Source organism: Heterodontus francisci, chromosome 2, assembly GCF_036365525.1.
Source record: "Heterodontus francisci isolate sHetFra1 chromosome 2, sHetFra1.hap1, whole genome shotgun sequence".
Lineage (NCBI taxonomy): Eukaryota > Metazoa > Chordata > Chondrichthyes > Heterodontiformes > Heterodontidae > Heterodontus > Heterodontus francisci.
In genome coordinates this window covers 92,381,353-92,397,217 of record NC_090372.1, presented here as the reverse complement: position 1 = coordinate 92,397,217, position 15,865 = coordinate 92,381,353, and the positions used below count along the sequence as shown (strand labels likewise).

Here is a 15,865-nt window from a genome sequence, read left to right as displayed (position 1 = left end):
GTTTCTCCTTGCTTGTCTGCAGAATATTAAGAAAATGCTGGACTACATTTCCTGTTACCTCATGATGTTATGTCAAAGTATACACAAATCTTCCTGTTTCCTGGGATCATGTAACAACATACAGTCAAGTAAAACTCAACATCACTGCACAATGAATCACATTGTTTTTCTCACTGATACCTACTGTTCTTTTGATGTGGAACAAAAGTACTATCTCTGCTATAGACTTAGTTCAGCAGTAAGAACTAAGTCTGTTCATAACATAATACAGGTAAGTGTGTGTTTCAAAGCAGTAACTCAAGCTCTCAATTTGTCATATGAACCCCACCATCCCCCCGCTCCCCCACCCCCCCCCCGATACATTATTACCTATGTTATTCAATATCTCGTTGAGTGTTTGCAGCAATGTAGATTTACACTGATTATATCGATGTTAGGGTTGCCAAAATAGCTGGAAGGTTTTGCTTCCAAAAACATATATTTTAAATGCATTACATGTTTCTTGCTTTCTCAAACTTTTTTTGAAAACATGCTCAGAAAGTAATCACCTTATACAGTACTATATGCTGAAAGTAATGCTATTTTTCATCACTTTATGCTGTTTGTCTCCTTTTGGATGGCAACATGATTCATTGGCGTGCTGGCCTTAATTCTGTGACATCAACTGCTCATCCTTCCGATTGTGATCAAATATTAGCCTTATATCCATACCTGGTACAGCTACTTTGATTGGATGATTAGTTTCTTATTTATCTCTTCTAAATACAATGGCTGATACTGTTCTTTTAAATGGCTAACATTTATGTTGTGACATTTCATCTGTTTTTTTTAAAATTCCGCTCTATTGATGGGTGGACGAGAACATAAATGAGGAGAAAATTTACAGGTCCAGTCACTTCTGTTAAAGAACAAAGTTTTGCTTCAATAGGGAGAAAAAATTGAGTGAACCTTGGCTCAGTGATTACATTTCTGCCTTTGAGGTGGCAGATTACGACCACAGAGAACTTCAGCGAGCAGAGATGATTGTTCTATTCTCCAAACTTACATCTAGTGGAGTACTTGTGTCTGAGTGCAACCTTCGAGAACTGCAGCTGCACATTATTTCCTGTTTAAAAATTCATAGTGCCAGACCCAGTATTATATGAAACCTCTCTCGGAAAAATCCTGCAAGCTTATCTACAGAAATTCCAATTATATTTTGGTGAGCAGGAAGTCACAACCAGGTAGACAATGTGTCCAGGGGTCTGTTACTATCTTCACCTGGTCTTATTCTAACAGGGTTTCATTTTAAACACCCTGTGTTTTGAACTCCACTTTTTGTGAATCCTTGTTCACAGTTTTCCAATTATAAGACAAAGAAACTAATTCACACAGGCTTTCTGACGGTTACAGAAGAAAGATGAAATTTTATTGAAACTTAAAACTTAAACTCTAATACGGTTCACACCTACAGATATACAACTTGCCCATGCTAGCATGCAGACGCGATACACACATGCAGATAGGAACAGAAAAGAGAAGAAAACATAGTAGAGGGGGGTTTGAGACAATATCTAGTTAGGGTGCTTTGAGCTCACTGTAGTCCTTTTGTAAGTAGTTTTGTTATTCGTTGGGGCCCAGTAGTCTTCTTAAAATCTTGTTCACGTAGGAAACGTTTCTCTTTTTGAGTTTCACGTGTTTTCACAAGATTCAATTCCGTGGGAAGGAGATGGAAGCAGGCAGGAGAGAGGTCTTTTTGCTTCAGTTTCAGGAGAGATCTTTACTCCATGAGCACACAGCTTTGTCTCAGTTCAAATCCTTTGTTGGAGTTCAAATTCAAAAACTCCAGCCAGCTAGTCATGTGATTAAAACTGGTTTGACCACTTCTTCTGTGTATTGGGGAAGTAACGACTGGGTCCCTTTTGTTCCAACACTGCTAGTTACTATACAAAAATATCTTTCCAGTCAGGGGCTTGCAATTTTAAGTTTTAATGTTCATGTGGCAAAATAATGGGTGCCTCAGTCTTGGTGGGGTGCGGCTGAATGGGGGGGGGGGGGGGGGCGGAGTTTACCTGACCCCTCACACCCAGGGGAATGAAATACGATTTGAAGAAAAACAACGCATTTCATTACAGAGTTTGAGAGAAATATAAGAAAACTATGCATTTTTCTCATTCATTTACCAATCTTAAAGCTCATTAAAAATGGTCTGTTCTGGGTGCCAGGGCTGCTTGAATTTCCCCATTTTTTTTCTCAGGAGGGTGAGTAGAGGGCGGGTCTATCCTGAACTCTGAGTCATGCAAAGACTTTTGGCTCAGGGGATGGGTGGTTCCTTTCTCCTCTGACTGTTGGGAGGAGTCTTTGTTATTTTCCCCATTGTTCTTTGGGACACTCCTACCTGCAGGTACTTTTCCAGACTTAACTGCATTCTCCTGTGACACTTCGACTAGATGAGGCATCACCTCACGGTTTCTCTGCCCCCTAGATGTCTCTCTTCGTCTTTGCAGATTCCAGTAAATGCTGTTAGCAACTCTGGTGGGGGTGCTTCTACAGTCTGCATTCACATAGAAGGATGTTGGGTCTAACTTTTCACATTTTTCAGGGTTGGTTGACCAGACAGTAGGAGTTTTCATCTGGGATTCTTCCCGGACTTCCTTTAGCCTACCCACTTGGTCACATTTTTCCCTTTTCTTTCTAAACTTTTGCCAGCTATGTGTCTGCCTTTCCCCTTTTGTTCTCAGTGGGGGCTCCCTTACAGTTCACCAGCCCTCTGCTGGAGGGTCCTCCTAACATCGTTACAGGACTTAGGAGTGCAGGTTTCACTGTAGGTTGGGGTTTCCCCTCAACCTGGCAGATGTGGCAACTTCTGCAGTACTCCACCACATCTTTGTGGAATTTTGGCCAGTCAAACTGCTGTTTTATGCGGACTTTGGTCCTTCGTGTACCGGCATGTACAGCCACTGTAGTCTTGTGGCCCTTCTTAATATTTCTCCCCGGTACCTCTGTGGCACCACTAACTAGTGAACCACTGTCCACTCCTTGCCCTCAGGTCTGTGAGGAGAACTCCATTTCCTCATTAGTACCTCATTCTTTAAAAAGTAGCAGTCAGGGTCTCCCTCTGCTTCACTTCCAGATTGGGCAGCCTGTGCTCTCGCAATACTGGGTCAGCTCGCTGAGCCTTAGCTAGGGAAAATCCATTTAATTCATTCCCTGGGTCTCCTAACTTTCCAAAGAAAGTCTCGGACTGGCAGACCTCATGGTCATCTGCCTGCAGTACCAATGCAGTCTCCTCTGGGGAGCTGGTTTGATTATGGCTTGACCCCTACACATTCAGGGAAACTGCAGGAAACAGTCTTCTGACACTGCCCTGTCTCTCTGCCCTCCTGCGGTCTTTCTTTCACTACTGCGGGGGGCACTATCACCTTCACCCCTGCCAGATCATTACCTAGGAGCAGGTCAACCCTGTCCATAGGCAAACTACGGACAATCCTTATAGTCACCTGTCCCGAAACTAGGTCGCACTCCAGGTGCACCCGGTGTACAGGTACAGGCATACACTACCCTCCAATACCATTCACCACCATTCTGGTGTTCACTGCACTCTCTGGGGGAAAGGTCAGGCCTTTTTCCAGTAGCAGGGAGCTAGTCAGCCTTTGTGTCCCTGAGAATTACTATGGGCTTGCTTGCCCCACTAGAGGGACATGGATTTACTCTTCCTTCAAACCCTGATAACCTTCAGGAATCCTATTAACTTTTCCTGCACTGGCTGTAGTAAGCTTCCTGGGTTGCACTCTTACTGCAGTTAAAGCCACAGCTTGTTCTGCATTTTCCATCAGGGTCCTGTCTGCACTGAGCGGGTGTGCCCTGATTAACCCTACCAGTTTTCTCTCTAGTTTCCAGCAGTCAGCTTTTAAATGCCCTGCTTTATTACAATGGAAGCACACAGGTCTCCGGGTCTCACTCTTGCTCACAGCACCTTCCTTTTTGGTTGGAGGAGTACTCCGTGTCTCCTGCTTTCCTTTTTCTTCCAGGACTACCTGGGCGGGTATCACCTTCCCACCCTTTGTCCTTTTTGGATTTGTGGGGGTGTTCAGGAAAGGTTCTCCCCTGCGAAACCGACTTATATATTAAAGCAAATTCATCAGCCAGAATGGCTGCTTGCCGGGTTCCCTGAACCCGCTGCTCCTCTACATGGGTTTTTACTGACAACAGGAGAGAGTTTTTAAAATTCCTCTAACAGGATTACTTTTCTGAGAGTCTTGTAGCTGAGCTGTATTTTTAAAACCCTCAGCCACTGGTCAAAAGCCAGCTACTTGCTTCTTTCAAATGCAAGATAAGTTTGATTGGCTTGCTTTTTGAGGATTCTAAACTTTTGGCGGTAGGTTTTGGGTACTAATTCATATGCCCCGAGGATAGTGTTTTTGGTCAGTTCATAATTTGATGAACTCTCATCTGGCAACAAGGACTAAACCTCATGGGCTTTTCCAGTTAGTTTGCTTTGCAGTAAAAGAGACCAGGTCTCAGCTGGCCATTTTAGCTGCCTTGCCAGTTTCTCGAAGGACATGAAAAATGCTTTCACATCTTCCTCATTGAATTTTGGAATAAATTGAGCGAGTTTTAGCAATCTTGTACCCAGTCCTGAATTATGTTCCTCCATTTTGGCCATGCTTTCACTGGGGTTACTCTGTCGTCCCCTAGCTAACTCAAGCCACCGTAACTCTTTCTTCACACTCCTTCCGGAATATTCTTTTTCACTCTCTCTCCTCTCTCGTTCCTTCTCCTGTCTTTCATTATCTTCACATTCCCTTTGGAAGGCTCTCTCTTTCTCGTTACCTGTCATCTAATTCAAGTTTCCTTTGTTCCAATTGTATCTTTGCTAGCAGTACCCTGTCTGTGTCTGCTTCTAACACTGCTTCTGCTTCTTCGGATTCAAGGGAAAAATGGTTGACCACTAGCTTTAAGAGTTTAGAGTTCCTAGCCTTGCCACATACAGTGATTCTACACTGCTCAGCCATTCTCCTCAACTCTTCCATAGACAGTGCTTTTAATTTATCCCAAATTACTTCACCCTGGCTTGGGGAGCTGCTAGTTTCAGTTGCAGACATATTAGTATTCAATCATACACAACCACAAGAAAACCTGTATTGATATTTTGCTCTTTTTGCTTGGGAACAATTTGGCTTCCCACTTCCAATTTAACTCGTTTGTCTGTGGGTAACAATCCTGGATGAGCCCCCAATTTCTGTTACGACCAGGTGAGCAATGTGTCAAGACATCTGTTACTTTCTTCACTTGGTCTTATTCTAACAGGGCTTCATTGTAAACACACTGTGCTTTGAGCTCCCTTTTCGTGAATCCTTGTTCACAGTTTTCCAATTATAAGACAAAGAAACTAATTCACACAAACCAATTCTGAGGTTTAAAGAAGATGAAATTTTATTGAAACTTAAAACTTAAACTCTAATATGGTTCACACCTATGGATATACGATGTGCCCAGGCTAGCATACACACGCGATACACACATGCAGATAGGAACAGAAAAGAAAAGAAAATATAGTAGAGAGGGGTTTAGACAATATCTTGTTAGGGTGCTTCGAGCTTACTCAATGCTTTTCATTGGGGCCCAGTATTCTTCTTAAAACCTTGTTCACATTTTTCTTTTTGAGTTTCACATGTTTTCACAAGATTCAGTTCCATGGGAAGGAGATGGAAGCAGGCAACAGAGAGGTCTTCTTGCTTCAGTTCCAGGAGAGATCGTTACTCCATGAGCACACGCTTTGTCTCAGTTCAAATCCTTTGTTGGAAGTTCAAATTTAAAAATTCCAGCCAGCTAGTCATGTGATTAAAACTGGTTTGACCACTTCTTCTGTGTATTGGGGAAGCAACGACTGGGTCCCTATTGTTCTAACACTGCTCGTTACTATACAAATATGTCTTTCCAGTCAGGGGTTTGCAGTTTTAAGTTTTAATGTTCATGTGGTGAAATAATGGGTGCCTCAGTCTTGGTATGTGGAGGGCTTGCCTGACAAGGAGTTTAGTGTGTTTGATGCTTTTATAATGTTCTCTGTGCTATTTGTGAATGTGTCTTACTGGTAATTGGAGGAGTAGTATCGAACAGTAACTGCATAACCAGTTATCAAGCTGCATGGCATCAAATGCACATGCATCTGCATCAGTGCCCATCATGTCTTTTATTGGAGTTGCTATGAGCTCATTACTTTCAGAAGCAATGCCTACTGTAACTTGTACAGGGTTATGTAAAGTCACATATTTGAAGCTATGAGTATTAGGGGGCTACTCTGCAGATGTCACTACTGGTGGTCATTTCCTCATGAGCTTGAACAATCTGTCTCAGTAATGAGTATCTACGTGGTCTCAGAATCCATCCCTTGTGGTTGATTGTAACCATTACTTAAGTGAGTGAAGCCAGAAATTAACGTATCAGAGTTGGAACCCAAATGTCTCCGTAGCAGCAGTGGAAACAATTACAAGAGATGATCCAACTGTGCTTATGGCCTGTACAATTGAATTTTTCACTTCAGATGCCAGTAGTTGCCATATGCTCAATGATAGTCTGTAATGCAGACAACTATTACTTCATGACATCATTCATGTGACTGCTATATCAGCCTCTTTGTGAAAAAAAGTGTCCATAACTAAAGATTTTCCCAGTTACTTAAATCCTTGTCATTTGTCAATGCATGGTATTGTAAGTTTATCACATTTACCTGTCTGTCTTATATAGAATTTAACTCATAAGATAACTCAACAAAAGTTGCTTTCTATTAAGCCATCTATATGCGCAAAAAATTTTGTTCTCCAAATAAGAGCTGAAGGTAATAGTTCCTCTATAATTAAAGGGTTGTGGTGACAATATTAAAACTACAGCAGAACTCTTACCTCTTAAGCTCAGTCTCTTTGTTGAGATGGTAGAAGAAGGCAGACTCACATATTAGTTGTTCTCTTTGGCAGGCTTCAACACATGACTGGGAGGGTTTGGCCATTTTAACTTTAAGTGCAGTCAGCGGTGGCCATATTTCTCTTTGGCGGCAGAAATCCTGCAGTAAATTCATTAAATTTACAAGATCAGATTCTGAGCACTCTCATTCACTAAGTGCAGTAAGGTGAGCATCCAGAACCGGAGATATGATGGTGGGATGTGTTCCAATTTTGGGTCTGCCGGAGACATTCTCTTGGCTACAGCAGTTGCCCATTCTTGTAAGTGTTTTGGACTATCTTATGTTCAGCAGCCAGCCCATACTGCCCAATATCTAAATATGCAATAGCATTTATTGGGGGTGGCGGGGAGGTGGGTTGTAACAATAGAACTCGTTTATGATCTTACATGGATATAGGACATAAGGAAGTTGCAGACCGATATAGATAGGTTGAGTGAGTGGGCAACAATCTGGCAGATGGAGTATAATGTGGGAAAATGTGAAATTGTTCACTTGGGCAGGAAGAATAAAAAAGCAGAATATTTCTTAAACGGGGAATAACTGCAGAATTCCAAAGTGCAAAGGGATATAGGTGTTCTTCCCAGCCACAATTTGAAATTTAATGACCATGTGGTGAAATTAACATGCCTCATTCTTGGCAGATGGGGGCCTATATGACAGAGAGGAAATATTAATGGGTTCAGCATCTTTGCAAGTAAACTGCGGGGTCTGGAAGAAATGTATCCAGGCTGCTCCGAGAAGCAAGGTAGGAAATAATGGAGGCTCTGACCATTATTTTCCAATCCTCTATGGGTACAGGCACGGTGATGGAGAACTGGAGGACTGCTACTGTTGTACTGTTGTTTAGAAAGAGAGCAAGGTAGAGACTGAGGGCTGGATTTTATTCCCAGCCTGAAGCGGGTTCCATGGTGGTGGGGGGGTGGTCAGGGGGCGGAATATCGGAGACGCAACGGCTACCATGGAACCCGATGCTAGGATTGCCAGACCCGATCTTCCCAGGGGCTGGATAGACCGACATCAGCCTTCCACCCAGAGGATAATTGGGGCCCTTAAATGGTCTATTGATGACCAATTAAGGGCCTCTGCCCGCTGCCGCTGGGATCTTACCAGCAGTGGGGGAACGCCTTAGAAAGTGAGGTCCCCTCCCTGTGGACTTGCGGGGGGGGGGCATCCCTCCTTCGTGGGCCATTCATAGTCCATGGAGGACCGCCACCAGGAACCACTGTACCCCCCCAGGACTCACCCCTCCCCTGGACTGAACGCCCATCCCCCTCGCGAGGCTTTTCGGACTGGCCCCGGCGACCCCACCTCATCTATGTCAGGTCCAGTGTTCCATCGCTGGGCCTGGGTCTGAGGCCTCTGCAGTACCGGCAGTGGCCACCGCTCCCGGTGGTGCTGCCAATACTGTTGAGATGCCGGCCCTGTGATTGTCCGGCAGCTCTTGGGGGTGAGATCCCCGTCCCTATTAAGTGTTTAAAGGGACTGGGATCCCACCTCCTTAAACTTTGACCCCAAAAGACTGAAGGATCACTCCGGGGGGGGGTCAGAAAAAATGCAAAGGTGGGGATCCTTTTTGGCCCAGCGCCAGAAGTCCCGCCTCCTGCATGAAATCCATCCCTGAATATTTCCAGGGTAGTCAGCCTAACCTCGATGGAGGGCAAATTATTGGAAAAAATTCTGAGGGACTGTGTTAATCGTCATTTAGCACGGCACAGATTAAAGGACGGCTACCTGACTCGAACCCGACGCGACCCGACGACCTGTCGAGTTGGGTCACACTTCTGGGTCCAGCATTCTGGCTAGGGCCAGACACACTATCACAACCTCAGGTATGTGGCTCCAATATTAATGTAATTTTTTGGACGAGTTTTGTTACAGTTATTTTATGCTTGTGCAGATCAGCAACAAAGTGAAAAACGGAAGGTAGGTTAACTGATGGTCGGGTTGGGTCGGGCGCAGGAAAAAATGGAAGGACTCGGGTTGGGTTTCGTTTGCAGACCCAAGCCGGCCTTTAGCATGGATTAAGCAATGACAGTCAGCATGATTTGTTAATGGAAGATCGCGGCTGACTAACGATTGAATTTTTTAAGGCATTAACTAGGAGGATCAACGAGGGTAGCATGCTGGATGTAGTCTACATGGATTTTAGTAAGGTTTTTAACAAAGTTGCACATTTTAACAAAATTAAAGCCCATGGAATAAAGGGACAATGGCAGCATGGATGTGAAATTGGTTGAGTGACAGGATACAGAGCGTAGTGCTTAATGGTTGTTTTTCAGCCAGGAGGAAGGTATATAGTGGGGTTTCTCAGGGGTCGGTGACAGAATCACTGCTTTTCTTGGGTCTATATTCATGACCTAGACTTGGGTGTGGAGGGCACAATTTCAAAATTTGCAGATGACACAAACTTGGAAGTATTGTGAACTGTGAGGACGATAGTGACAAACTTCAAGAGGACATAGACAGGCCGGTGGAATGGGTGGACGCGTGGCAGACAAAATTTAATGCAGAGAAATGTGAAATGATTCATTTTGGAAAGAACGAGAAGAGACAATATAAACTAAAGGATACTATTCTAAAAGGGGTGCAGGAGCAGAAGGACCTGGGGGTATACGTGCACAAACCATTGAAGGTGGCAGGGGAAGTTGAAAAAGTAGTTAATAAAGCATACGGGATCCTGAGCTTTATAAATAGGGGCATAGCATACTAAAGCAAGGAAATTATGATGAACCTTTATTAAACACTGGTTTGGCCTCAACTGGAGTATTGTGTCCAATTCCAGGCACCACACTTCAGGAAGGATGTGAAGGCATTGGAGAGGGTGCAGAAAAGATTCACAAGAATGGTTCCAGGGATGAGGAACTTTAGTTAAGTGGATAGATTGGAGAAGCTGGGACTGTTCTCCCGAGAGAAGAGATTAAGAGGAGATTCGATAGAGGTGTTCAAAATCATGAGGCGTATGGACAGAATAGGTTGGGAAAAACTGTTCCCATTGGCAGAAGGGTTGAGAACCAGAGGACACTGATTTAAGGTGATTGGCAAAAGAAGCAACAGTGACTTGAGGTAAAACTTGTTTTACGCAGCAAGTGGTTAGGATCTGGACTGCACTGCCTGAGGTTGTGGTGGAGGCAGCTTCAATCGAGGCCTTCAAAAGAGAATTTGATAATTATCTGAAGAGAAAACACTTGCAAGGCTACGGGGAAAAGGAAGGGGAGTGGGACTAGGTGAGCTGCGCTTGCAGAGCCAGCATGGGCATGATGGGCCAAATGGCCACCTTCTGTGCTGTAATCATTCTATGATTCTACATAGCAGACTGGTAGAAAAGTGAGAGCCCATGCGATCCATGGGAAAGTGGCAATTAGATCCAAATGTGGTTCAGTGGCAGGAAGCAAAGGGTAATGGTTGACTGGTGTTTTGTGACTTTAAAGATGTTTCCAGTGAGGTTCCACAGGGCTCAGAACTAGATCCCTTGAATTTTGTGGTACATATCAATGATTTAAAACTTAAATGTAGGCAGCATGATTAAGAAGTTTGCAGATGATACAAAAATTGGCCTTGTGGTTGATAGTGAGGAAGAAAGTTGTACACTGCAGGAAGATATCAATGCACTGGTAGAAAAGTGGCAAATGGAATCTAACCCTAAGAAGTATGAGGTAATGCATTTGGGGAGGGCAAACAAAGCAAGGGAATACACAATAAATGATCGGTTATTGAGCATATGTAGAGGAACAGAGGGACCTTGGAGTGCATGCCCACAGATCCCTGAAGATAGCAGGTAGATAAGGTGATTACGAAGGCATATGGGATATTTTCCTTAAATAGCCATGGCATAGATTATAAGAGCAGGGAGGTTATGCTGGAACTGTTGTCAAGAAAAATGATATGCCAAATAAGGAATATTAATTCATCGGTTGGAAACTTACATTAAACTTTTAATGGGAAAAATCCTACAGTTAACTTAAAAAAAAACTGCCAGCCAAGATGGCCATCGCAATTTGCATCTGAAACACCTTTTCACATTCCAAGGCCCAATAGGTGACAGAGGTCTGAGGACCATGGACCCAGAACAATGGCTTGCTCTAAATGATTGAATTACCTAAGATTGATTCATTAGCACAGCATCCAAGGCAATCCTAACACTTGCACTTTGAAAGAGCAAACCCTTGCAAGTGTAAATATTGGCATCTGTGAGCCAATGCCAAACCCTGAATCTCATTAGAAGGTTCCAGATAATATACTGGGCAGTCATGCGACCATCTGTCCATCTCTGGGAAAGCTGGGAGTTTCCTTGAACAAAGACAGTCAAGCCAGTGACTCAGACTGTGCAGCAGGAGAAAGGCTGTGTGCCTCCCTCCCTCTCTCTCTCTCTCCAGATAACACAAGTTTGAAAACCGTCTGTGACTGTGGACCCTCCAAGTCTACAGACTGCTACAGGTAGAGACCAGGAGAAGAGAGCCACCTAACAAGTCTGCCTCCAAGAAAGCTCTGAGCCAAGCAGGCTAACCACAAAGTGCACTTGAACCAGTCAAAGACTTCAAGAATACAACTTCAGCCGGAAGACCACCGAATTATCCAACCTCACAGACTGTGTATTTAATTTCCATTTATTCTGGACTCTAATCCACTACAAAATCTACTTTTCACTCTATAATCTACTTGTGTGCGTGTGTGATTTTAGTGTGAACGTGTGCGTGAATGTGTGGCGTATTATTTTTTAGATCGGGTTTAGATTGTTAAGTACAATAAACTCACCTCTTTCCTTTTTAAGCTCAAGAAAACCTGTTCGATTGGTTCTTTCACGATCACATTAAAGGTAAAAGACTCACAGAGGAGGTAAGCACAACCATGGTTTCAAAAGGAATAAACCCTATTGCAGTCAAATAAGAGAAGTGGCAAGAGGGGAGCCTGTGACCCACTCTCCTCACCTGGCCATAACACTGTATAAATCACGAGTTAGGCCACAGCCAGATTACTGCATCCAGTTCTGGTCACCACATTACAGGAAGGATGTGATCGCACCAGACAGGGTGCACAGGAGATTTATGAGTATGTTGCCAGGACTGGATAATTTTAGCTATGAGGTAAGATTTATAGGCTGGGGTTGTTTTCCAGAAAAAGGCCAAGGGGAGATTTTCTTGAGTAGTATACAATTATGAGGAGCCTATAGAGTGGATGGGAAGGACATATTTCCCTTACCAGGGAGGTTACTAACCAGCAGACATAGATTTGAAATAATTGGTTGAAGGATTAGAGGGGGGTTGAGCAGAATTTCTTTCACCCAGAGGGTGGTGGGGGTCTGGAACTCACTGCCTGAAAGGGTGTCGAGGCAGAAACCCTAATTCTATTTTAGAAGTACTTGATACACACTTGAAGTGCTGTAACCTACAAGGATATGGACCAAGCGCCGGAAAGTGAGATTAGGCTGGGTAGCACTTTTTTGACTGGCAGAGACATGATTTGCCAAATGGCCTCCTTCTAGGCTGCGAATTTCAATGATTCTATGAAGATGATTTAAAATGTTTAAAATTTAAACATGATTGGAACAGATAGATTTAAAAATATTTAAATCAAAATAAGTTAAACAGGAATTAGTGAGGTTAGCGACCAAATAGAAAGTGAAGAAGGGTCACTGACCTGAAACGTTAACTCTGCTTCTCTCTCCACAGATGCTGCCAGACCTGCTGAGTATTTCCAGCATTTCTTGTTTTTATTTCAGATTTCCAGCATCCGCAGTAATTTGCTTTTATTATAGAAAGTGAAGGAGAGTGTTTCAACTAAAAGAGTATGAATTTCAATTGGACCTTCAGTAATGTAGACAAGAACAAATATGATAATAAGCCCAATGCAGATGTGAAGGAGGTTAAGAATGAAAAGAATGCAAAGTGCAGGAAAAAAGGGATTAACACAAATTCATGGCCAATGAAAAGAAACCACCTCAGACAGAGCAATGCTGTACTCTTGAACTAGTCGAGTTTGTAACAAGTCCAGTAATTGAAGATGCAGAACATGGATCCACAATTTGTTCAATCAAATCTGATTGCAAATTCTAATAAGATAATATAGATAGGTTATTCTAGGTATTTGAATTGTTATCCAGTCATCACGACAGGAAAGGTGAATCAACCGTGGCTAACAATAGAAGTTAAAGATTGCATTAGATCAAAGAAAGTGGCTGATAAGATCACCAGAAATAGTGGTAAGCCCGAGGACTGGGAGCAATTTAGAATTCAGCAAAGGAGGACCAAGAAACTGATAAAGAAAGGAGAGAGAGAATTTGAATGCAAGCTAGCTATAAACATAAAGGCGGACTGTAAAAGCTTCTTTAGGTATGTGAAAAGGAAAAGATTAGCAAGGACAAATGTGGGTGCATTACAGGCAGAGACAGGAGAATTTGTGTTGGAAAATGGGGAAATGGCAGAGAGACAAATCAATTACTTTGTGTCTTCATGGAGGAGGATACAGAAAATTTTCCAGAAATACTTGGGAACCAAGGAACTTCTGAAAATGAGGGAACTAAGAGAAATTAGTATCAATAAAGAGATAGTACTCGAAAAATTAATTGGATTGAAAGTTAATAAATCCCCTGGACCAGATGAGCTTCATCCCAGAGTATTTTTAGTTTAGTTTAGTTTAGTGATACAGCGCTGAAACAGGCCCTTCAGCCCACCGAGTCTGTGCCGACCATCAACCACCCATTTATACTAATCCTACACTAATTCCATATTCCTACCACATCCCCACCTGTCCCTATCACCTACCTATACTAGGGGCAATTTATAATGGCCAATTTACCTATCAACCTGCAAGTCTTTGGCATGTGGGAGGAAACCGGAGCACCCGGAGGAAACCCACGCAGACACAGGGAGAACTTGCAAACTCCACACAGGCAGTACCCAGAATTGAACCCGGGTCGCTGGAGCTGTGAGGCTGCGGTGCTAACCACTGCGCCACTGGAGATGGCTATAGAGATAGTGGATGCATTGGTGATTATCTTTCAAAATTCTTTAGATTCTGGAAACGTTCCTGCAAAACTGGAAAGTAGTAAATGTAACCCCACTATTTAAGAAGGGAGCGAGAGAAAAAACTGAAACTACAGACCTTTTAGTTTGAAGTCAGTAGCAGAGAAAATGTTAGAAACGATGATAAAGGACGGGATAAGTGGACACTTGGAAAATAATGATATGATCAGGCAGAGTCAACATGGATTTATGAAAGGAGAATCATGTTGTCAAACCTGGTGGAGTTTTTTGAGGATATTGTAGCATAGATAAAGGAGAACCAGTGGATGTGGTGTATTTTGATTTTCAGAAGGCTTTTGATAATGTCCCACACAGGAGATTAGTAAATAAAATTAGAGCACATAGGATTAGGGGTAATATACTGCTATAAATTGAGAATCGTTTAACAGACAGAAAGCAGAGAGGAGGAACAAACGGGTCATTCTCAGGATGGCAGGCTGTTTTTTTTATTCATTCATGGGATGTGGGCATCGCTGGCCAGGCCAGCATTTATTGCCCATCCCTAATTGCCCTTAAGGTGGTGGTAAGCTGCCTCCTTGAACCGCTGCAGTCCATGTGGGGTAGGTACACCCACAGTGCTGTTAGGAAGGGAGTTCCAGGATTTTGATCCAGCGACAGTGAAGGAACGGCGATATAGTTCCAAGTCAGGATGGTGTGTGACTAAGACAGGAACTTGCAGGTGGTGGTGTTCCCATGCATTTGCTGCTCTTGTCCTTCTAGTTGGTAGAGGTCGCGGGTTTGGAAGGTGCTGTCTAAGGAGCCTTGGTGCATTACTGCAGTGCATCGTGTAGATGGTACACCCTGCTGCCACTGTGCGGTGGTGGAGGGAGTGAATGTTTGTAGATGGGGTGCCAATCAAGTGGGCTGCTTTGTCCTGGATGGTGTCGTGTTTCTTGAGTGTTGTTGGAGCTGCACCCATCCAGGCAAGTGGAGAGTATTCCATCACACTCCTGACTTGTGCCTTGTAGATGGTGGACAGGCTTTGGGGAGTCAGGAGGTGAGTTACTCCACACAGGATTCCTAGCCTCTGACCTGCTCTTGTAGCCACAGTATTTATATGGCTACTCCAGTTCAGTTTCTGGTCAATGGTAGCCCCTAGGATGTTGATAGTGGGGGATTCAGCGATGGTATTGCCGTTGAATGTCAAGGGGGAGATGGTTAGATTCTGTCTTGTTGGAGATGGCCATTGCCTGGCACTTGTGTGGCGCAAATGTTACTTGCCACTCATCAGCCCAAGCCTGGATATTGTCCAGGTCTTGCTGCATTTCTACACGGACTGCTTCAATATCTGAGGAGTCACGAATGGTGCTGAACATTGTGCAATCATCAGCGAACATCCCCACTTCTGACCTTGTGATTGAAGGAAGGTCATTGATGAAGCAGCTGAAGATGGTTGGGCCCAGACACTACCCTGAGGAACTCCTGCAGTGATGTCCTGAGCTCAGATGATTGACATCCAACAACCACAACCATCTTCCTTTGCGCTAGGTATGACTTCAGCCAGCGGAGGGTTTTCCCCCTGATTCCCACTGACCTCAGTTTTGCTAGGGCTCCTTGATGTCATACTTGGTCAAATGCTGCCTTGATGTCAAGGGCAGTCACTCTCACCTCACCTCGAGTTCAGCTCTTTTGTCCATTTTTGAACCAAGGCTGTAATGAGGTCAGGAGCTGAATGGCCCTGACGGAACCCAAACTGAACGTCACTAAGCAGGTTATTGCGAAGCAAGTGCCTCTTGATAGCCCTGTTGACGACACCTTCGATCACTTTACTGATGATTGAGAGTAGACTGATGGGCCGGTAATTGGCCGGTTTGGATTTGTCCTGCTTTGTGTGTACAGGACAATACCTGGGCAATTTTCCACATTGCTGAGTAGATGCCAGTATTGTAGCTGTACTGGAACAGCT

General features: G+C 43.7%; 1 protein-coding gene across 4 annotated transcripts in view; it reads right to left on the bottom strand.

Moving 5' to 3' along the window:
- The window catches only part of LOC137345341 (alpha-1,6-mannosylglycoprotein 6-beta-N-acetylglucosaminyltransferase A-like), a 172,819-nt gene that overhangs the window by 37,261 nt on the left and 119,693 nt on the right, over nt 1–15,865 (bottom strand). For 2 of the 4 annotated variants that reach the window (XM_068008841.1, XM_068008837.1), the window contains exon 16: nt 6,882–7,039. The exons of the other annotated variants lie outside the window; for them this stretch is intronic. In XM_068008841.1, coding sequence (XP_067864942.1) covers nt 6,882–7,039 — 158 coding nt within the window. The remainder of the gene's footprint in view (nt 1–6,881; nt 7,040–15,865) is intronic. 4 annotated transcript variants of the gene reach the window in all.